A 23,302-nucleotide genomic window follows, 5' to 3' on the forward strand; every position below is an offset into this window, starting at 1 on the left:
CAGCCTGTTGTCTCTCCTCCCCACCTCCCTCTTTTTAATAATAGAGCTACATTTGAGCTTATCTTGTTGGTCCCTTGGTCTTAGGTAAGTCAAGGTGAGGCTGTCCTGCCACCCTGTGCTCTGGGTGAGTTCTCCTGAGTGTGGGTGGTGACCTGTGAGATGGAGCTGGTTTATAAGCTGTGAGCGGAGGACCAAGGAGCCTCTTCAGAGAGCCCAAAAGGCAAAGGTGGGCCATTTGGGGTGGTGCCCTAATTCATTTTATATATTCTGATGGGAGCTTGGTGGCAGCTAGTGACCATGAACACAGTTGAAAACAGACCCATTCCACCCAGAGAGAGACCAAAAAAAGGAGACCAGGTGGGTATGAATTTAGGAAATGGCCTTAATGATTATCTACTCTAAATGTTGGTCTCAATAGGTATATGAAGCTTCTTTTTACTCTGGGGTTAGCAACTCTGGCATATTACATGTGCCAAAGACTCGTTCATCAGTCAGTCAACAAACGCTGAGCCTCGCGGTGTGTCAAGCACTGTTGTAAAGTATTGAACCGGAGAAACAGATAATGGAGTTTTCTGTCCAGTTTGAGGGAGAACAGATAAAGAGGCCAAGTGTTACTCCGAAAATGAAACAATGTGATAGGTAGTTAGTGCCTGGCTAAGGAGTAGTACAGCCAATCAAGGTTTCTGCAGGGCCTGGGAGAGTTGACCGCTCAACACCCAAGTAGAAATATCACACAGACTCCTGAATACGTGAATGTGGGGTTTTAGGGACAGATGATGCCTGCAAAGAAACTTGGGACCTATTTTATTATGGATATACTCAAACTACGAGGTTCCCAGGGACAGCGTGTAAATGGAAAAAAAGTAGATCCCAATAATTAGAAACCCAGTAGAGAAGAAGGAGCTGGCAAAGAAGACGGATAGAGGGAGCAAGTGACAGTTCGGTGACTGGGAAAGCACAGTGTCACAGACGCCAAGTGAAGGACATGTGTCAACGGGAAGGGAGGCTTGGCTGCCCAAGGCCAGCTGGAGTGGCAGTCGTTCTGCGGTGACCCGGAGCTCATCCCGTAGATGGGACATGGGTCAGAGTAGAGTGGGTTGGGCAGCCACTGGGAAAGGAAGGCGGAGTCAGGAAGTCTTGGCAACTCATGTCTAGGTGCTGTTGTAAATGGGAGCATCAAGAGGGAGGCAGGGACCAGGTTTCTGGTTTTGTTTGTTTGTTTGTTTTTGCATGGGCATCTCTGAGGCATGTTTGCTCAAGAACAGGATCCAGTAGGATGAGAAGAAGGAATGCGCCGGAGAGGGTGAGTCACAGAGGACAAATGTCGGGGCTGGCCGTGGCCGCGAGAAAAGGCGCTTCCATCTCACTGGAGGGAAGGCAGCGTGACGCAAGGTAGGCAGTGGATGTGGGGGCGAGAAGATGAAGGGGCTCCCTTTCGATTGCTTCTTGTGTTTCAGTGAAGCTTAAGGCAAAGGCTTCAGCTGAGGGTAGGAGGGAGTGGTGAGCAGGAGGCTTGGAGAGTCCAGAGAACGAGTGAAGTATTCTTCCATACCCAGAAAGACAGCACCCGGTGGCACAGGGTTCACTTTTTCTCGGTGGCTTGGTGCTGCTCCCATGGCTTCTCTCCCCACTACTTGGGGGAGGAGAGTCCGATCCGGCCGCGGAGGCCCTCTCTCCTCACCCAAAGCTCATGGCGGGAGCTGACCGACGAGGGTGGCAAGAAGCGGGGCTCTGAGGCCTCGTCGCTCAGCCCTTCATCAATGTTGGCACACGGTGAGTACACACTGCCGTCCTCTCCCACATGCCCTCCTGCCCTCATCCTTCTTTCCTTTAGGGAGCCGGGCAGGGGAGGCGGCTGTGACAGGCTCAAGCCATGCAGGGGCAGAGAAAGCAACAAATATTTACATCAACTCGATGAGGAAGGTTGGGTGACGTCAAGACCCAGTAGGATGGGAAGAAGGAACGTGCGAGAGAGGGGGAATGACGGCACAGATGGAAGGTTGGCCGTGGCAGGTGGCGCGGGGCACGCGGTGGAGGGAGGGCTCCGACCTCTGGGACCGCGAAGCCCCTGCCCCTCCCACTACACACTCGGACTCCCTTTGTAGAGGGTAGAGGCGAGCTTTTTCCCTGACAGCTGCTGAGCTGCTGTCAAAGACCCCCGTCTTCCCACCTCTGGTCCTTGTCCTACCTTCCAACTGCCACTTGTGTTTCTATGACTCCTCAGAGCCACTCAAGAAAATGTGCTGTGGCCTCTTACAGACTTCCTCCCACCTCCTGAGCCTCTCCACCGATGGAACACGGGCCGTGCTGCCCCACTGGGACCAGAGTTTGTCCACACAGAAGATGTGACCTCATGGAGGATGCTGTGACAAGGAAACCTGTCACCACACAGGGCTTCAGTTCACCTCCCATCCCCCACTTTCCCCCCTTCTCTAGCCTTACCATATGTGGTGTCCCCAGAAAGTCACCCTATCCTCACCTCTCTGTGCCCCTGCACCTGTTTCCACCGCCTGGAATGCCTTACCTCCAACCCCCAGTTCTCTGCCTCATTCCCCTCCCTCCAAAGTCTGGTCAAGCAAGCATGCTTTCTCTTCGCAAGGCCTTCCTGACCACGCCCTCTCTGCTGCCCCCCTTTCGTGCCAGGTTCACCAGATCACCAGCTGACATGTGTATCTCAGAGCATTCACCATGCGTGCCAAACCCTGGCACTTGGGGAGAAGCCTGGGTCTCACCTGCGTGCCCTCATCACACAGTGCCACAGCTTCCCACTAGGGAAGGTCCCACACGACTGACCATTGCTTAAGACACTGGGCAAGACAGACTGGGCTTGCCGGAGAGAGAAGAGTAGGGTGCTGGCAAGGACTGGTCAAGTTCATCAGGAAAAAAATGGGTAGACTTTTAAGGATAGGCTGGCTTAATGTTGCAAACCTCTGGCTTAAAACAACAAAGGTTGGTTTCTCATCAGAGGTACATGTCCCATATGGGCCAGCAGGGGGCTCTGCTCATGACAGTCACTCAGGGGACCCAGAGGGAGCAGACACCAAGTCTAACAGAATCAGGGTCAGGGGGCAGGCGGTGGGGGTGGGGTTCTTGCATCAGCAATAAAAGGCTTCGGTTGGCCCCACCTCGTCAGAGGATGCCAAGAGCAATTCTCCCACATGCCAGGCAGGCTGTGAATCCAGAACGGAGAGCCAGAGAGGGTCTTGGAACATTTCTCCTGGTTCTGCAGTGAACCAGCAGGGCAGGGCCTCCGGGGCAGGCCCGGCAGCAGTGCCTCTGGCTGCGGGGTTATCAGCAGGTGTATCTATCTGAGCACCCAGGCGGTTCTCAGCTGGGCTCCTGTTCTGGTGTCACTGTGCTAGGGGTGGGACTGCCAGAGGAAACCACCAGGTGTGGCCATGGGAAAGTCCCTGCAACATTCTATAGAAACATGGAATTTCCTGGTTTTAACCATTTCTTATCCAACTGCCATCTTGGAGTCGACCAGAACGTTGCAGACCTCTCCAGTCTCCTAGGAAATTTGATGGAGGGCATTGAATCTTGACTGGGACATTGACACACCTATGTTCCAGCCCCAGCAGTGTCTGAAGATCGTGGGCAAATTTGTAAAGGTGTGTGGGCTTCAATGCTTTCGAAGTTGGTAAAGCGCTTTCCAGTTTCCCTGGCATTTGTATACCTATTGTTCTGAGCAAGCAGTCATCCACACAACCAATGGAATAAATGTTACTAACCTTGAATGAAGAAACCGGGAAGGGATGTGGGCTGTGCTCGAGGTCACCCTGGAGGGCATAACATGGGTTCCAGTGTTTGCTCTTGGGCCTCTGCAGGCTCACTGGGAAGATGAGTCAGACCCGACTTCTGGAGTGGCTAGGCACAGGTCCTAGACCTCCCTGGGGCTCCGGGGTGTGGGGACTCTGTCTTTGCAGGCTAACTTGCCCAACCGGCTCCGTGGACTCTGGGCCGGGTCCTGGAGCTCCCTGCTTCCGCAAATGGCACATGCCCAGAGGGCACCCTGCGGCCACCATCACTGCCCAGCCTCAGTTTCAGGCCTCTCTGTGCCTCAGACTCCGGTCCCGCCACCTCCACTTGGGAGCTCAGAGCATCCTTTCCCCTTCCTGCCGGGGGTGGCTGCAGCCCAGCTGCCTCTGTCCCTTTAAGAGAGAGAAAGAACCAAATCAGGAAGTGTGAGAGAGCAGGGCCGGCTGGCTCTGGCTCGGAGCTGAGCAGTGTCCCCTTGCAGGGAGCTGGAGAGGACACTATCTGCCCCCCACCCACGCCCCCGCCCTCCCAGCTCCAGGGGTGGCGCAAGGCCCCCCCACCCCCACAGCTGGCCCAGCCTCGGGGGTCCCCGGGGGGGGGGCCGTGGCCACCAGGATGTTATGCGCACAGCCTGTGGATGACAGTGCGTGCTGAAAGCTCAGTGGGTGCCACGCTCTTCCACAAGCCTACAAACCACCACCGCAGCTGAGATGGGGTGAGTGTGCCGAGTCCGCAGGGGTCGCTGGACCGGGGCAGCCGCAGGGCAGCACTCGGTGGAGTGCAGGGGTGCTGCCACGTAGCCAGAGGCTCTCGCAGCCCCGTGGCGCCTCCCCGGGTCTCTCTGCCGCTTCTGGGGTCCCCCGGCAGTGCCCTGCATGCCCTCTCTGGCGGTCACCTTTGTAAAGGACTGCTTGGAGTCCAGAGCGAGAGGCAGGGAGGGCTGTGGCACGGGGGGGGGGGGGAGAGCTGCCACCTGCCTCCCCCGATCCCTTTCTGGGCTCTACTTCCCAACACCGGCCGCCCCTGTTCAGCTTCTGCCTCCATACTTTTCTCCTGCCTGGCTCCTGGCGCCTGCCCTCACCCAACCTGGGGTCTTTCTCCCTGACCCAAGTCCCAGGAGTGGGGAGGAAAGTCTCCTGGAGCTGCTGGGGAAATGGGCTGGAAACCCCCAGCCCTGTGGGGGAGGGTGACAAACAGGAAAGGGTTAAAGGGCTGGGGCTGGTGGCCTTTGACGGTGGCTGAGAATCACATAGCACCGAGGGGTGCCTCTCATCCGCCCTCCTCTTTCCGGTGTAGCTCAGCTCCTGGACTTGCCACAGACAGTAAACATAACAGACGCTCGCCCCGGAGAGTCTCTGGCTGATCCACAGCGGCTCAGAGCACTGGGTAAGTGCGTTTGGCCGCAGTAGTCCCCAGGAGGACGACAGACCGAGTGCAGACAGCGGGTGGGGCAACGGGCGCCCAGTCTCCACCACCCACCCTCATTCATCCAACCAACTCCGAAGGACAGCAGCCTTTCCCTGCACCTGAAGGGGTGGGGGTGGGGGTGGGGCGGAGGCGAGTGCACACGCAGCCAACCAGATGCACCACCCATCAGCTCCTAGGCACAGCCCTGGCAGGACCAGGAGCAGAGCCCAGGACGCACCGCCCTTCCAGGGCTCTGCCTTTTGCACAACACTGTGCATTCCCTCGGTCTTCAGCTGCACCTTGCCCCGGCACCAGGGCCCATGTTGGGGACCAGGCCTGGGGAGGATTATGAAGGTAGTGAAATCTGCCACCCACCAGCTCCCCAGACTGGACCGCTTGGCCTTGCTTTTCGTGTGCTCTGTCAGGCTTCACATCCCCAGATCTGCCAGCATCATGATTTTTCCTCAGCCTCCAGGGTGAGGGGATAAGGAATTTACCTGATCAATTCATTCAAGCTGATGAGCTAATATATCGTCTCTCTGTATCTCCGTTGCCTTTGCAAAATGCACACACTAGGTACCTTTTCTGAATCTAGGAACTGGCCACTGAGTCTCTTGAACTGGCCTCTTGCTCAAGGAATTGCATTTTTTAAAAGATTATAGAGAGAAGGCTCAAAGAAAGCTAAGGAACTGTAGGATTCCAGGCATGGTGACCCTAGGGTTGAGAACTGATCAGATGTTACAAGAGGAAGGAACCCTGTCCAGACCAGCCTTATTAGAGAGTATTTAAGAGGTAGTGGCCCTTCTCACGTTCCTTCTCCCAGTCATCCCGTTAAGACCAGACCTGAGCCTATTTTTCAGAGAATTTGAGTTTAATTTCTGAGGCTGCACTCCCTGGCCCCAGTTGCTTTATAGGAACTGGCCTTGAAAGCACAGGACGGGGGCAAAGATGGGGAATGGAGCTGGAGAGGGTTTCAGATGGTCCCCGGGGCTCCTGAGCCCTTGGATTTGCTGGTATCTCGCTGCCTCCCCACCCCCTTCCCACGCACACATGCACGCATCCTCACACACACTGCCGGCAGCAGGATGTGTCGTTCCTCTCCAGAGCGGCGCTGACCTGGCCACACTGGCCGCCTGTTAGCTCACAGCAGCAGGAAGTGGTGGGCCCAGGCGAGTGGGTGGAGAAGGGCTCCAGGCTCATGTTGCAATCCTGGAGATTTGTGGTGGTGTGGTTGACGCTGCCTGACCTGGGGCCCTTCCTTCAAGCACTATTTCTGCTTCCTGGGACAATCCCAGGCCTAGATGTCAAAACCCCAGAATTCTCAGTGCCTGGGAGAGGTGACAGAGAAAAAGGTTCGTCTCTGCAGAATGGCCCATCTGGGGAGGTGGTGGGAGAAGATGGGGAGTGAGGACAAGTAGAGTGCCCTGTGGTGGGACAGGCGCAGGCTGAGGGCTGAGGGCTGAGGGCCCCGGGGTGGCGGGGGGGGGAGGGGGCTGTACTTCTTTTCGGAGAAGTTCCTCTCTGTGCTTCACGTTTCCTCCATTCCCCCCCCCCCACCTCCATTGCCCCCGGAATGGCCACACGGAACCCTTTGTGGGATGGTCTTGGGCACAGCCACCCAAAAGGCCACCAGTGTCCACCCCAGTTCAGGAATGGAATGCTCGACCCCTGCATGTTCTTTTTCTAGGCAGAAGGCGGCCAGCCAGCCGGGGGCAGGAGATGCAGAGCACTGTCAATTACCTATGGCACACCGACGACCTGCTGGGGCAGGGGGCCACCGCCAGTGTGTACAAGGCCCGAAACAAGGTAGGACACGGCCCTGGCCAGGCCCCTGCATCAGTGAAGTTCTTGGCCCCGTCAGCACCTTGTTGGGCAGCAGGGCAGAGGCCTCTGGACTTTGTCCTGCATGCTCTGGAGCCGGGGGCTTTGGCAAGAGGTGTGGGAGCTGAAAAGGGCTCCTTAGGGATTAAGAGCTTGCGTCAAGCACATTTTGGGACTGGAGAGAAAGAGAGGAAGACACAAAGCCCTCATCCCGGGGAAGTGGCAGCAAATCTAGGAGTAGCAGAGGTGGGAAGTAGGACTTGTTTGGATTTGCCCTGCCTTTGTCGCTGTGCTGTACTGACTGTATGAGACACACGGCACCGTCCTGTCTCAAGAGGTGAAGTCAGACAGAACAGGTTCCAATCCCAGCTCTGCTACTGGCACCAGGGAGTGGTAGCTGCCATTGTGGTTGTTGCCAACAGAAACGGTAATAGTAACAACAGACCATCCCCTGCAGGCTATCTGGTGTGCCAAGCCCTTGTCCCCAACCAGCGCTGGACCTGCTTCAATCCCTCTGGGTTGAGGAAGGAGCTGGGTGGGAGCTGGGAGCCCCCACCCCCAACCAGGCTGCCTTTGCTCATCTCTGGTCTCAGGCAGGTCGGGGGAAGCTACATGGAGGGCTGGGGGTGGGTGTGCTCCCCTGGGCAGGGGTGGGACTTACGTTACCCGCGCCCCCCATGGCAGAAATCCGGGGAGCTGGTTGCCGTGAAGGTCTTCAACACCGCCAGCTACCTGCGACCCCGCGAGGTGCAGGTGAGGGAGTTTGATGTCCTGCGAAAGCTGAACCACCAGAACATCGTCAAGCTCTTTGCGGTGGAGGAGACGGTGGGTCCAGTGCTTGGTCAGAGGGAGGTGGTCTTGTCCTTGACCCACACAGGCTGGAAAGACTCAGGTCACAGAATCATGGAGACGTGGTCACATGCTTGTCAGCAGGTCAGCCGGAGAGGCAACCTGTAGGGTGGAGTAAGGATTGTGGGGTGGGATGTACGGGGGAAAGTGAGGGTGGGTGGTAGGGCCTAATCAAAGAGGGCTTCTTGGAAAAGGTAATCTTGGGCTCAGGTGTGTGGGGTCACTGTAAGGCCAAGGAGGGAAGGCCAGGCCAGAAGCTGGGACCTAGAGAAGGGGGGTTTTTGGCTCTAGGCTGAGTCACCCCCTCTTGAGAAAGCTGGTTCCTCACACAGCGATGGAAGGGGACATTTGCCTTCTGCCCCAAGCTTCCCTGTCTCCGTCCCACCTACAGGGGGGCAGCCGGCAGAAGGTGCTGGTGATGGAGTACTGCTCCGGCGGGAGCCTGCTGAGCGTGCTCGAAAGCCCCGAGAACGCCTTCGGGCTGCCGGAGGATGAGTTTCTGGTGGTGCTGCGCTGTGTGGGTGAGCCCCTCCTTGACCCCCCACCGGGAAGTCTCCCCCCTCTTTCCCTCCTCCCCACTCAGACCAGCCCCAGGCCCAGCCCTCAGGGGAAGGTGATGTCCCAGAGGGTCTGGCATTTCTGAAAAAAGTAGCCAAACAGAGAAGACATTCTGTCCCTAAGAGGCTCTCCGTTCACAAACCAGGACAGACTCTGTCCAGGTCCAGGACAGACACTGATGAATGGACAGAATCCAAGTACAGTACAACTTTGGATTGCGAGTGACCTGTTCTGCGAGTGTTCCGCAAGACAAGCAAACATTTCTAATACATTTTAACTTGATACACGAGCGACGTCTTGCTATACAAGTGGCACGGATGCCAGATGTCACATGATCACAACTGAGCCAATGGTTCCCGAAATTCGCTTGGATATACAAATGCTTTGAATTACAAGCATGTTTCCGGAACGAATTATGCTTGCCAACCCCAACGTTTTTACTATATCTGATTCCTGCTAATCAGCAGTCTAAAACTCTAGCCTAAAAACAATTCTTTTTTTTTTTTTTTAACGTTTATTCATTTTTGAGACAGAGGGAGACAGAGCATGAACGGGGGAAGGTCAGAGAGAGAGGGAGACAAAGAATCTGAAACAGGCTTCAGGCTCTGAGCTGTCAGCACAGAGCCTGACGCGGGGCTCGAACTCATGGACCGCGAGATCATGACCTGAGCGGAAGTCGGATGCCCAACCGACTGAGCCACCCAGGCGCCCCACTAGCCTAAAAACAATTCTTAAAGCAGGTTGTCCACCAGAGTTCATAGCAGTGTTATTCACAACAGCCGTGAGAAGAAAACAACCCACACGTCACGGACAGATGGATGCACAAACCAAATAGGGTATATACACATAATGGGGTACTATTCAGCCTTAAAAAGGAATGAAATTCTGACACATGCTATATGTGGGTGAACTTAGAAGACACTGCTAAATGAAGTAAGTCACAGTCAAATCCATAGGGACAGAAAGTCAAACGGCATGTGGCAGGGGCAGGGGGAGGAATGCAGAGTGATTGTTTAATAGGTAGAGTGTCTATTTGGGACATTGGCAAAGCTGTGGAGATGGACAGTGGTGATGGTCACACAACAGTGTGAATGGACTTAATGCCACGGGGTTTTTACACTTAAAATGATTAAAATGCTAAATTTTATGCTAGGTATATTTTATTACAATTTTTAACTTTTTGAGAGAGGGTGATCAAGGGAGGGCAGAGAGAGAAAGAGAGAGGAGGAGACACAGAATCTGAAGCAGGCTCCAGGCTCTGAGCTGTCAGCACAGAGCCCAACACAGGGCTCGAACCCATGAGTTGTGAGATCATGACCTCAGCCAAAGTCAGACACTTAACCGACTGAGCCACCCAGGCGCCCCTATTACAATTTTTAAAAATAAATCAGACAAGAAGGGGGATGCCATCTTTGGGGAGGCAGAGACACCATCCTTCTTAATTTCTTAGGGAATCCCAGTGGAACCTCAGCACCCGTGTCTTTGGGCTCCCCGCCTTTGCCCTGTGCCCATGTCTGTCCTCCTGCTTTTCCTGTGGCTCTGTCAGCCCATGCGAACTCTCTATCTGGACCCAAGGGCGTCCTTCCCCCCAAAAGAAGCCCCACACACTGAGCTGTTCCTGGCCAGAGAGCTAGCAGCCCTCCCTCCGTCCCCAGTGGCCGGCATGAACCACCTGCGGGAAAACAGCATTGTCCACCGTGACATCAAGCCTGGAAACATCATGCGCCTCATGGGGGAGGAGGGGCAGAGCATCTATAAGCTGACGGACTTCGGGGCCGCCCGGGAGCTGGATGACGATGAGAAGTTTGTCTCTGTCTATGGCACTGAGGAGTACCTGGTGAGTCGGGTGTTGAATAGGGGCTCTATTCAATCCCCCTGTGTGGGGCAGGGTATCTGTCACCCCTGCACCCCAACCAGAAGGATTTATTCTGTTCTCTAAGATAGAAAAGGTGATGCTGCACTCTGTCTGGGCCTCCCTGCCCAAGTGTCCCTGCCCGGGCCCCTCTGGCCGGGCCCCCCTGCCCCAGGCCTCCCTTGTGCAATTAGTTCCTTGATGTGATCCTCACCTAGGATGGGGCACTACTGATCACCACTTTCCCCAGGGCAGAGAGTGGGCACATGGAAATGCTCTGGATGGGCTAACTCCACACCAATGTGGGTTGTTTTTTTTTTTAAGTTTATTTATTTTTTTTTTCAATATATGAAATTTATTGTCAGATTGGCTTCCATACAACACCCAGTGCTCATCCCAAAAGGTGCCCTCCTCAATACCCATCACCCACCCTCCCCTCCCTCCCACCCCCCATCAACCCTCAGTTTGTTCTCAGTTTTTAACAGTCTCTTATGCTTTGGCTCTCTCCCACTCTAACCTCTTTTTTTTTTTTTTTCCTTCCCCTCCCCCATGGGTTTCTGTTAAGTTTCTCAGGATCCACATAAGAGTGAACACATATGGTATCTGTCTTTCTCTGTATGGCTTATTTCACTTAGCATCACACTCTCCAGTTCCATCCACATTGCTACAAAGGGCCATATTTCGTTCTTTCTCATTGCCATGTACTACTCCATTGTGTATATAAACCACAATTTCTTTATCCATTCATCAGTTGATGGACATTTAGGCTCTTTCCATAATTTGGCTATTGTTGAGAGTGCTGCTATAAACATTGGGGTACAAGTGCCCCTATGCATCAGTACTCCTGTACCCTTGGGTAAATTCCTAGCAGGGCTATTGCTGGGTCATAGGGTAGGTCTATTTTTAATTTTCTGAGGAACCTCCACACTGCTTTCCAGAGTGGCTGCACCAATTTGCATTCCCACCAACAGTGCAAGAGGGTTCCTGTTTCTCCACATCCTCGCCAGCATCTATAGTCTCCTGATTTGTTCATTTTGGTCAGAGACTGGTGTGAGGTGATATCTGAGTGTGGTTTTGATTTGTATTCCCCTGATAAGGAGCGACGTTGAGCATCTTTTCATGTGCCTGTTGGCCATCCGGATGTCTTCTTGAGAGAAGTGTCTATTCATGTTTTCTGCCCATTTCTTCACTGTGTTATTTGTTTTTCAGGTGTGGAGTTTGGTGAGCTTTTTATAGATTTTGGATACTAGCCCTTTGTCTGATATGTCATTTGCAAATATCTTTTCCCATTCCATTGGTTGCCTTTTAGTTTTGTTGGTTGTTTCCTTTGCTGTGCAGAAGCTTTTTATCTTCATAAGGTCCCAGTAATTCACTTTTGCTTTTAATTCCCTTGCCTTTGGGGATGTGTCGAGTAAGAGATTCCTACGGCTGACGTCAGAGAGGTCTTTTCCTGCTTTCTCCTCTAGGGTTTTGATGGTTTCCTGTCTCACATTCAGGTCCTTTGTCCATTTTGAGTTTATTTTTGTGAATGGTGTGAGAAAGTGGTCTAGTTTCAACCTTCTGCATGTTGCCGTCCAGTTCTCCCAGCACCATTTGTTAAAGAGACTGTCTTTTTTCCATTGGATGTTCTTTCCTGCTTTGTCAAAGATGAGTTGGCCATACGTTTGTGGGTCTAGTTCTGGGGTTTCTATTCTATTCCATTGGTCTATGTGTCTGTTTTTGTGCCAATACCATGCTGTCTTGATGATGACAGCTTTGTAGTAGAGGCTAAAGTCTGGCATTGTGATGCCTCCTGCTTTGGTCTTCTTCTTCAAAATTTCTTTGGCTATTCAGGGCCTTTTGTGGTTCCATATGAATTTTAGAATTGCTTGTTCTAGCTTTGAGAAGAATGCTGGTGCAATTTTGATTGGGATTGCATTGAATGTGTAGAGAGCTTTGGGTAGTATTGACATTTTGACAATATTTATTCTTCCAATCCATGAGCAGGGAATATCTTTCCATTTCTTTATATCTTCTTCAATTACCTTCATAAGCTTTCTATAGTTTTCAGCATACAGATCTGTTACATCTTTGGTTAGGTTTATTCCTAGGTATTTTATGCTTTTTGGTGCAATTGTGAATGGGATCAATTTCTTTGTCTTTCTGTTGCTTCATTGTTAGTGTATAAGAATGCAACTGACTTCTGTACATTGATTTTGTATCCTGCAACTTTGCTGAATTCATGTATCAGTTCTAGCAGACTTTTGGTGGAGTCTATCGGATTTTCCATGTATAATATCATGTCATCTGCAAAAAGCGAAAGCTTGACTTCATCTTTGCCAATTTTGATGCCTTTGATTTCCTTTTGTTGTCTGATTGCTGATGCTAGAACTTCCAGCACTATGTTAAACAACAGCGGTGAGAGTGGGCATCCCTGTTGTGTTCCTGATCTCAGGGAAAAAGCTCTCAATTTTTCTCCGTTGAGGATGATGTTAGCTGTGGGCTTTTCATAAATGGCTTTTATGATGTTTAAGTATGTTCCTTCTATCCCAACTTTCTCAAGGGTTTTTATTAAGAAAGCGTGCTGAATTTTGTCAAAGGCCTTTTCTGCATCGATTGACAGGATCATATGGTTCTTATCTTTTCTTTTATTAATGTGATGTATCACATTGATTGATTTGCGAATGTTGAACCAGCCCTGCATCCCAGGAATGAATCCCACTTGATCATGGTGAATAATTCTTTTTATACGCTGTTGAATTCGATTTGCTAGTATCTTATTGAGAATTTTTGCATCCATATTCATCAGGGATATTGGCCTGTAGTTCTCTTTTTTTACTGGGTCTCTGTCTGATTTAGGAATCAAAGTAATACTGGCTTCATAGAATGAGTCTGGAAGTTTTCCTTCCCTTTCCATTTCTTGGAATAGCTTGAGAAGGATAGGTATTATCTCTGCTTTAAACGTCTGGTAGAACTCCCCTGGGAAGCCATCTGGTCCTGGACTCTTATTTGTTGGGAGATTTTTGATGACTGATTCAATTTCTTCACTGGTTATGGGTCTGTTCAAGCTTTCTATTTCCTCCTGATTGAGTTTTGGAAGAGTGTGGGTGTTTAGGAATTTGTCCATTTCTTCCAGGTTGTCCAATTTGATTGGCATATAATTTTTTATAGTATTCCCTGATAATTGTTTGTATCTCTGAGGGATTGGTTGTAATAATTCCATTTTCATTCATGATTTTATCTATTTGGGTCATCTCCCTTTTCTTTTTGAGAAGCCTGGCTAGAGGTTTGTCAATTTTGTTTATTTTTTTAAAAAACCAACTCTTGGTTTCATTGGTCTTATTTATTTATTTTGAGAGAGAGAATCCCAAGCAGGCTCCGGTGTCAGTGCAGAGCCCGATATAGGCCTTGATCTCATGAACTGTGAGATCATAACCTGAGCCGAAACCAAGAATTGGATGCTTAACTAACTGAGTCACCCAGGTGCCCCCATACCCATTTTTGAAATGACAAAGGAGATGGTTCTGATAGTTCTGTTTTCACCAAAGGTGGTGGAAGGAGGTCTGATGGATGGGGGCTCCAGCCCTTGCCCACCCACGTCTCCATGGCTGCCCTCTCGTTCTCCCTTTCGCAGCACCCTGACATGTATGAACGGGCAGTGCTTCGCAAGCCCCAGCAGAAGACATTTGGGGTGACCGTGGATCTCTGGAGCATTGGGGTAACCCTGTACCACGCAGCCACCGGCAGCCTGCCCTTCGTCCCCTTCGGTGGACCACGGCGCAACAAGGAGATGATGTACGGTGGGCCACGGACAGGGAATGAGAAGGGACGGGCCCTGGACCTTCCTCCATTGGTCCCTGCTGTCTCTCCTACTCCACCTCTCACTCTGTGGTCCTCCTCTGGGCCACCCCCACCCAGGCTCCTTTCCGATCCTCTGTTACCAGCCAATGAAACAGGAAGCTGAGCCCGCCCTGACTGATGGGAGATGATCACGGTCCCTCAGCTCAGTGCTTCCCTTTAGCCTCCCTCCACGAGTGGCTCCCCCATCTCAGCAGAGGCTCCAAAGCTTGTGGAACCTGCCAGGGGCAAAGGTGGGGCAAGGACCCAGGCCCTGATCCCTTGTGGGAGGCCTTCCCAGGTTTCCTGCCGGCTGCTCCAGAAGTAGCTTCAGTCGGTGGCTGCTCCCACTGAGGGCACTGCTCAGAGCAGAAGAGGTTTAAGGTAGATTCGTGGGAAGGTCGAAACACCCACCCTCAGCTCAGGGGTCCAGCTGTGTGGAACCTGGATTAGGTTAGGGCAAGGGGAAGGAGATCGACAGGCGGGGGGCTGTCAGGGAAGGTGGGACTTTGAAGGGAGGGGAGGGTCTGTGAAGTGGAGCACAGCGAGGACAGAGGTGCCGAGGCCGGCCAGATCGGGGGGTGTGCAGTAAGGGGGTGGAGGAAGTGGACAGTGGAAAGGGGCCGAGAGCCTGACTGGGAATCTTGTTGGCTGAGGGCCAGGACTCTCAAATTCCGTTTCCAAGCTAATTCGGAGTGGCTGACTGATGGGAACCAACGCTCCGAGCCCTCCACGCTGAGTTTGCCATCCCGTGAAGTGTGATGGGCCAGGAGCCCCGCTGACCTGGTCCTGCCTCGCCCCAGGTACCGGATCACCACGGAGAAGCCGGCCGGGGCCATCGCAGGCACTCAGAGGCGGGAGAACGGGCCCCTGGAGTGGAGTTACACCCTCCCCATCACCTGCCGGCTGTCCATGTGAGTGGGGCCCTGCAGGAGGGGCAGACAGACTGGAGTCTGGGCTGGTGTCACCTACCCCTGCTGAGAGTCCCGCCCTACCTCGGAGGCCCCTGGCATGCAGTCAGCTGGGGCATACGACTTTCCCTTTCCACCTCACTGTTTCCATCCTCATGCCGGAATGGGTTCTTCCAGCTCTTCCTCCCCATCCCACCCTGCCCCACCGCCTTGGTCCTAGCTCTTGGGGACATTCTCAGGGAATGCCCTATTACCTACTCCAAGAGGACAAGTCTGGGACCTGGGCCCTCCTGACCGTCTGCGTGTCCTGGGGCGCAGGGGGCTGCAGAGCCAGCTGGTGCCCATCCTGGCCAACATCCTGGAGGTGGAGCAGGCCAAGTGCTGGGGCTTCGACCAGTTCTTTGCGGAGACCAGCGACATCCTGCAGCGAGTTGTTGTCCATGTCTTCTCCCTGTCCCAGGCGGTCCTGCACCACGTCTACATCCACGCCCACAACACGTGAGTAAGCAGCGGAGGCCCGAGAACCTTCTCTACCCAAGCAGAAGGGTGTATCCCAGGCGGCATTGTGTGGGCTATTTAGATAGGAGAGCTTCTGGGTCCAATCCTAGTTTGGAAAATACTAGTTCCACAAAGTTAAAGTAAAACGGTTCTTCCTTGCTGTTAGACTCCACAGATTCAGCAATCTCTACGATGGTAATGTGCATTAGAAATCTGAGGGGTACCTGTGTGCATGTGTGCATGCGTGTGTGTGTGTGTTGGCAATGTGTTTTCCAAAAGTACTGCTCATTGAACCCTTTATTTCTGGAGCATTTTATAGGACTAGGTGAATTTTACTGGGAGGGTTACGGGAAAGGGGTGTAAAGGTAGAGGCTGGGTATTGGAGCTCCTGTGTTCTGTTCCCACTGTCTCCATCCACCCTAAGACATGATCTCCAACCTTTGTCTCTCCACCCTTGATAAGAGAGGAAGTCACCCGGTCCCTCCCTTTGAAAAGCTGACCTTCTCCATGGATAAGGACTTAGCTGGGGTTTGGGTCCCCTGGACCTCTACCCTGACTACTGACACCTCCTACCCTCCCCCTTTCCCCCCAACTCCCTTGTGTGTTTAGGGTAGCCATCTTTCTGGAAGCCGTGTACAAGCAGACCAGTGTGGCCCCCCAGCATCAGGAGTACCTCTTTGAGGGTCACGTCTGTGTCCTTGAGCCCAGCCTCTCAGCGCAGCACATCGCCCACACGACAGCAAGCAGCCCCCTGACCCTATTCAGCATGGCCAGCGAGACCCCCAAGGGGCTGGCCTTCAGGGACCGTGAGTAGGGCCACTCAGGCTGGCTCTTCTTTGCTACGAGGGGCAAGGGTTTACGATCCAAGGTATCGATTAATGTTTCTGTGGGTGTTTCCTTGCACCCAAAGGGCGCAGAAGGGATATTTGGCCTCTAATTCTACACCATGTGACTAAAATGCCATGTGACTCAGGCAGGTGGCTTGACCTCCCTCCCTGGGCTTCGCAGTGGCCACGGAGCTGTGAAAGAAACTTCAGTCGAAACAGGGGGATCTGGATTTAATATGTTTCCACAATCTCTGCAATCGGTGGGAAGGCCTCAGATAGTTTGGGTTGGAGGAAGCAGGAGTCCAAGGTGATGGAGAGAAGGAAAGGTGGTCAGGGGCCCAGAGCTTTGTCTTCCAAGTTCTAGAAAAAGTATCATTCCTTCTCATTTGAATGATGCTGGTCCCATCCTCCTCAGAGTCTCCAATGCTGGAAAGGAGAATTAACCTTGAGACTCCTGGGCATGAGGGTGGTTTTAGCCCATCTTCTGGCTGTTTCTGGGACCTTGGATGTAAGGCTGCAGTTCTCCAAAGAGGACATAAGGGGGCAGTGAGAGACTGCACTTGTAAAGGAGCACATAAAGTGCATTTATTCAGGGTTGGGGGGGGCGCTCTGTGTGAGGTGGGAAGCTAGAGATGGAAGAGGGGGTGGGGGTGGATGTGCGTGGTGAATGAGGAAAGAGGAACTTAGGATTCGTCCAGACCCCCTCAGACAGGGCCTTTGTCTGCAGCCGCTCAGGACATCCCCAAGTTCTTCCCCAAAGTGGATCTGCAGGCAGATTACAGCACTGCCAAGGTGAGAGGCAGCCCGGGGGGCAGGGAGGGGTGGCGCAGGGGGTCGGGTGGGAAACCTACCGCTGCCTCCTGTGTGTTTCAGAGCGTGTTGGGCGCTGGCTACCAGGCCCTGTGGCTGGCGCGGGCCCTGCTGGCCGGGCAGGAACTAATGCTTCGGGGGCTGTACTGGTTTGTGTAAGTACCCCGAGGGTGGATGGGGAGGGCAAAGCGGGCGAGCCTCATGGTCCGGGGGCCATTCCCGCGGGTGCCGTGCCCTCGGTCCCCGGGGAGAACAGAGCTCTGACTCAGCACCCCTCGGCAGGGAGATGCTCCAGGCCACATGCAGGCGGACGCTGGAGGTCACGCGGATGGCCCTGCTGTTCCTCAGCAGCAGCCTGGGCACCGAGAGGTGGGTGTCCTACCCAGGGCAGGGTGGGCTGCTGCAGGTGTGAGTCCGGCTCGGACCCCTCAGCCCTTCTCTGTCTGCCTGCTCTTCACCCCCAATATTTCCAACAACGCCCCTTGCCTCCCCACACCCAGGGCTCTTGCCCTCCCTGCCATCCAGGCGTGCAGGGGGCACTCCTGCCCTGTCCCTCATCCCCCACACTGCTAGGTGACTGTGCATGCCTCCCCTGCCACCCAGACACTGCAGGGGGTGGGGGGAAGGGCCCATGGGGGCACTTCTTCAGCAGGTCCCAAGCCCCAGAGCAGCACGGCATCCCCCTGGACCTGACAGAGCTGGGATCGGGTGGTCTCATCCTCCACGTTCTTCCTACTGTCTCTGTCCTCACCTTCTTCATCTCCCCCGGCCCTGCCTTGGGGCCCCATGCCCACCGCTCCTCGGACTTGGGCTAATTAGGGGTGATGGGCCAGATGTGAGGAGACTGGGAAGAAGGGGAGGAGGGAACCAAGCTGAAGAGTCTGGAGATGAGAAGCAGGAGGACTCCATTGGCCAGAGCACTTCCGAGCCGTGGGCACAGCCCCCCGAATCTTGGAAGGCATGGGGGCTATGGTACAGTTGAGAGAAGGGGGCTCTGCAGGCCAGGAAAGCCTTCCCCACCAGAAGGAAACACGTAATGACCAAGGAGCAGAAACTGTGTGAACGTGCCTGATATCCCCACCCCTCACACCCCCTGGCCCTTATCCTCAGGAAGGTCCCGGGAGTTTCCCAGCAGTGGGTTGACTCACTGCTCCCTTGCTTGGCAGCAGCAATGCTGATGATGGGGCAGATAGGGTGGTAGTGGTGCGGGAGGAGGCAGAGGAGAGTCTCTAGATGTCAGGAACAGAGTCCCTGGCCTGGCTGGTAGAGATAAGGGGCTGCAGGGGCACCAGCACTGCTCCTGAAAGCTCTGTCCAGGGCATAGAAAGGGGGTCCAGGGATAGATGTGGCCCCATGCACAGAGGGGTCCACATTCCCCTGCAGGAGGTAGCTCTTCCCAGGTGATAGGATGGTTGGGTAAAGAAAGACTAGATATGGGGAAAGGCAATCGGGGAGGTCTTCCTGGAAGAGGTAAAGCTTTTAAGGCCAGAGTGAAAGAGAATACCTTGAGTTGGGAGGTCCTGTGCAGGGACAGAAAAGGGGGTTGTGATTGAAGAGACTGGGGAAGGGATGCTGGTGATGTTTGTTGAAGCCATAGTCAAAATGGGAAAAAAATGGAAAATATCCCAGAGTGAAGGTAGAGCAGGGTGGAGGAGTGGAAAGGAGAGGAGAGAATGCACGGAGGTCCTAGAAGGTCCAGTTGGCAGATTGGACCCCAATAAAATGGCCAGTGGAGGTCTATTGTAGGTTCTTGAACAGGAAAGAAGTGTGTAGAGAAAGGATTTATGGTATTTGTCTGCCCACTTGCCCTGGACTGTGAGGACTGTGGAGAAGGGACAGCCCAGCCCTGGGCCTGGAGCCCCGGGTCTGCTGGCTGCTGTTTTTCCCATTCTGGCTGCAAGGGCCCTTGGAGGCCTGGTGTGTAGAGAAGTCAGGCTCAGGAGTGCCTGCTTCATATCTCAGCCTCCCACCAAGGAGGAGTACAGACAGCGGGAAGATCACTGAGCAGAGAGTCAGAGGGCCAGTCCTCGCTCTTCACTAGGGACCTCAGGCCACTGTTATCTCTCCCCACCTGAGCCACTATTACCCCTTTTTCAAAATGAGAGAACTGGATGATCTCTGAGGCCTCCTGCCTCTGACGCTTTGTGATCCCATTCTTTTTTGAACATCCTTCGACCCGTCGGTTCTGGAGTCTGGGGTACTTTAACAAGCACCAGGCATAAAGTGGCTGCCATTGCCCATCCTGGTTGCTCACCTCTCCCACAGCACACTCCTCCTGCCTCGGGCTCCCCAGGACGGGCTTTCGAAGCCAGGCTCCATGGCAGAGTGTCATTGCCTGTGTCCCGAAGCTCCCTGGTCGTCTTTGGCAGCCGCTGCCATGCCGTGGCCCCGTTCAGGCAGCCAGGACTTGCTCCGGGAGTCCCAGTGCTTCCCCCACGCCCACCACCAAAAATGTGTGTCCATGCTCTCTAGCCAAGAGCTCTAGCTCTGAGGTCCTGTTTGATGCCCACGAACACTCTACTGGGCAGCAGGAAGGAGATTTATCTCCCCATTATGTGCATGAAGAACCTGAGTCTTGGAGAGCTGCAGTGACTGAGCCCAGATCATGCAAGACAGGCAAGGTGGCACCTACGAGTAGCACTCACACCCGTCTGCCCTGACTCCTTGCCCAGCTGGACCAGGTCGGCCTCCTCCTCTTCTGCCAACAATTATTCCACACCCTGAAATCCATTTGTACATTCACTAATTCATTCAACAACCATGTATTGAGGAACCATTGTGTGCTGAGCACTTTGCCCCGCACTGGAGATACAATGGTGAACAAAGTGGGCGGCACCCCTACCCTCATGAGGCTTCCGCGTCATTCCTAATTCTCTCCCCTCTGCTTTCCGTACCCTCGCCATTCCCAAGCCAAAGCACAGGATTCTTTTCCCCTGAGCATTATCGTGATCGAAATAGTATATGCTAATTGTAGAAAGTTGGAGAATACAGATAAGCAAGCATGAAATAAAAGTGCTATGTCCTATCACCCAGGGCTAGGCTGTCACACATGAGTAGTGCACGTCCTTCTAGGTAGTTTTCTACTCTATGTGTTTAAAATATATATATTCACCAACATGAGATTTTATAGTACTTGCTCTTCTAGAACTTGCTTTTCTCAGCTAATGAACTCTCCAACCCCATGCCAATACATTTTCATCTCATCTAAAGCCATCTATAATCAACGTTCCCTAAGTAGCCCCCTGCTTTACTTTTCTAGCTGGTTTTGTCCAAACCAGGATCCAATCCAAGACCACACTTTGTGTTTAGTTGTTATGCTCCTTAAATCTATTTTCATCAAGACAGACTGCCTCTCCCCTCCCCCTTCATGACACCAGCATGTTGGAGGGACAACACCCATTGTCCCACTTTCTGGACTTGCCTAGTGCTTCCTCACGATACCCTTTGGTTTTTTCCCTCTTTCCCAGCATTTTATATAAACTGAGTTCTGAAGCCTGGATGGACTCAAGTGGAACATTTTTTTGCCGAAATATGTCCTAGTGACACTGAGCACACTTCATATCTTCCCCTCGTTGGGTGGGGACAGGCTAATTCCTCTATTGTGCGGTCACATTTTCCCTGTGAAAGAACCAGTGTGCTGTTACTTTGGCAGAACACAAGTGTCCGTGCCTTAATCATGAATCATTTGTTTTAACACCATCCCCAAACAAATAATTTCACTGGGGGCAACACGATGCTAATAATACAAGGTCCTGGAATACTGTTGGCTAGTATTCTATGCAATCTAGCTTCCCCTTATTAGTAAGCTATCGGTTATCATGAAATACAGTATCTACTGGGAAGAAAATTCAGTTTTTCCTTTAGTTGTAAATATTCCTAGTAAGGAGTTCATTAACAGTCGCCTTGCTTCATGGACTCTGAATTTTCATAGATTCACGTTGTTTCCATCCACCTCAATCTTGATTCTTTGCAGTGCTCAGCAATGGTACGACTTTGGTGAGTAGGGGCCTCTTGAAGTCGGTTCCTCTGATCCGAACACAGAACTCCCCAGATACCCCAGAAGCCAGCAAGGCTGCCCCAAAGATGTCATACTCAGCATGCGGTCATGGAGCTCTGCCTCCCAATCCCCCAGACATGTCCTTTCTCTGTCCTTCCCTGGAGGTTCAGCAGTGTGGCTGGGATGCCTGAAATGCAGGAACTGAAGAGAGTCACAGAGCTGAGGTCCAAGCTGCGGGCTGTGAGTGAGGCCGGGGGGTGGGCGGACTGTCAAGCGCAGAGTTTGGGGGGAAGTCAGGCTGCCACCAGCACCCCAAGCTGAGGACCCTCTGGGGGTCTGCCCTTTGTTTTCTTCTCCTCCAGTTGGCTGAGGCCCTCTCCAGATATGCCCACGATATCACAGAGACCCAGATGAGCCTAAGCAACCTGAGCTCTGAGCTGATGAAGAACCGGGATCAGGTACATGCGGACAGAAGGTCTGTGGGATTTTCCTTTCTGGTTGGGTGGGGGTGGGGGCAGGGGTGCACAGCTCAGAAGGTCCAGTAGCCTTTTTAGGAATCAATCCGCTTTCTCCCTTATCTCGGCAAGGGTGCTGGGGCATGGGGTAGTGGCGTGGGATCCAAGAATGTACAAGACCGTCCCCTGAGACTGGCCAGAAGTAGAAAAGGATCTGGGGTCCCACACCCCTCTGGGAGTTCAGAGAGCAAATTAGAAATCCTCGCAGGTGCACTGGGTCTAAATAAAAGAATAATTTTGTTCCATTTCTATTGTGAACCCTTGCTCTGCTCATTCCCTGGGTTGGCGCTCCTATTTGTAGCGTCTCATTTAATCCTCAAAATAACAATACCGCTAGCACGCTGCTTTGGTAGATGCAGAAGCTCACTCAGGGAGGTTAATGTGCCCTGGGTCACAGCCGGTCAATGACACGTGACGGTGGTGGCATTTCAGCTCAGGTTTGCCTACCTCCAGACCCATGGTCTTGGCCTACATCAAGGACTTACAGCCTCATTCTGTCTTTCAACAAACGTGAAAAGCCCCCCCCCCCCCCACCCCCGCAGCCTGGTGCATGTGGCTCCGTCCTGATCAGTCACTCAGTGCCTACACGGATCTGTAACCCAGGCCCTCAATTCCAAAATCAAAGAGTTCTGAAAGCGGTAGGGTTTGTTTTGTTTGGGTTTGGTTTGTTTTGGTTGCAAAACCTGACCTCAGCTGGCATGAGTCTCTTTTATCCCACCTACACTGAGCATTCTTTTTTTTTTTTTTTTTTAATGTTTATTTATTTTTGAGACAGAGAGAGACAAAGCATGAACGGGGGAGGGTCAGAGAGAGGGAGACACAGAATCTGAAACAGGCTCCAGGCTCTGAGCCGTCAGCACAGAGCCCGATGCGGGGCTCGAACTCACGGACCGCGAGATCATGACCTGGGCGGAAGTCGGCCGTTTAACCGACTGAGCCACCCAGGCGCCCCTACACTGAGCATTCTTACAGTTCTCTGAACTCGGGGTGTATCTCACAAGGGATGCTGAGCCAGGCCTCACTCGGGTTCTTCCACAATACAGCCTATGTAACTGAATTACCTTTCTAAAATCAGAAGACCGAGGGGCGCCTGGGTGGCACAGCCGGTTAAGCGTCCGACTTCAGCCAGGTCACGATCTCTCAGTCCGTGAGTTCGAGCCCCGCGTCAGGCTCTGGGCTGATGGCTCAGAGCCTGGAGCCTGTTTCCGATTCTGTGTCTCCCTCTCTCTCTGCCCCTCCCCCGTTCATGCTCTGTCTCTCTCTGTCCCCAAAATAAATAAACGTTGAAAAAAAATTTTTTTATAAATAAATAAATAAAATCAGAAGACCGTATCTAGCCCAAGTCTTTTGGCTAAAAACTGGTGGTGAGGTCTTGTTCACCCCAGGTTCTCCAAAAGGCAGGTGACCCACAGAGCCCTGGGAACCCGCTTGGGCCCTGCCCAGAGTCCAGCTCCAGAAATAGCTGAGATGGGGTCACTGGGAGGGACTTCGGGAAGGAAGTGGAGCTAAACAGGCCTGAGGGTGAGGAAGAGCACCTCTCCCCCCACAACACACACACACACACACACACACACACACACACACACACTAACGTCTCAAACAAAGTGTTTGTATCCAGCCTGAAAGGGGGAAGGAAGAAACAATAATGACCTTAAGCCCTAGGAGGTGAAGGTCCTTGGGAG

At 53.0% G+C, this 23,302-nt stretch overlaps 1 protein-coding gene across 8 annotated transcripts in view; it reads left to right on the plus strand.

Moving 5' to 3' along the window:
- The first annotated feature begins 4,190 nt into the window (after positions 1-4,190).
- Positions 4,191-23,302, plus strand: part of IKBKE (inhibitor of nuclear factor kappa B kinase subunit epsilon) — a 29,762-nt gene continuing 10,650 nt past the window's right edge. For 2 of the 8 annotated variants that reach the window (XR_003965992.1, XM_030302931.1), the window contains exons 1-15: positions 4,195-4,474; positions 5,056-5,145; positions 6,854-6,972; positions 7,672-7,920; positions 8,228-8,357; positions 10,050-10,231; positions 13,860-14,020; positions 14,866-14,976; positions 15,292-15,471; positions 16,081-16,277; positions 17,026-17,090; positions 17,172-17,263; positions 17,391-17,477; positions 21,270-21,345; positions 21,468-21,580. Coding sequence is in view for 7 of the 8 variants with exons in the window: in XM_030302931.1 (XP_030158791.1) it covers positions 6,886-6,972; positions 7,672-7,920; positions 8,228-8,357; positions 10,050-10,231; positions 13,860-14,020; positions 14,866-14,976; positions 15,292-15,471; positions 16,081-16,277; positions 17,026-17,090; positions 17,172-17,263; positions 17,391-17,477; positions 21,270-21,345; positions 21,468-21,580 (1,730 nt within the window). In the remaining variant the exon portion in view is untranslated. Of the gene's footprint in view, positions 4,475-5,055; positions 5,146-6,853; positions 6,973-7,444; positions 7,581-7,671; positions 7,921-8,227; positions 8,358-10,049; positions 10,232-13,859; positions 14,021-14,865; positions 14,977-15,291; positions 15,472-16,080; positions 16,278-17,025; positions 17,091-17,171; positions 17,264-17,390; positions 17,478-21,269; positions 21,346-21,467; positions 21,581-23,302 lie in introns of those variants that run through there. The other 6 variants (XM_030302936.1, XM_030302934.1, XM_030302932.1 and 3 more) reach the window with 6 other exon arrangements.

The sequence above is a fragment of the Lynx canadensis genome, chromosome F1, assembly GCF_007474595.2.
Source record: "Lynx canadensis isolate LIC74 chromosome F1, mLynCan4.pri.v2, whole genome shotgun sequence".
Taxonomy (NCBI): Eukaryota; Metazoa; Chordata; class Mammalia; order Carnivora; family Felidae; genus Lynx; species Lynx canadensis.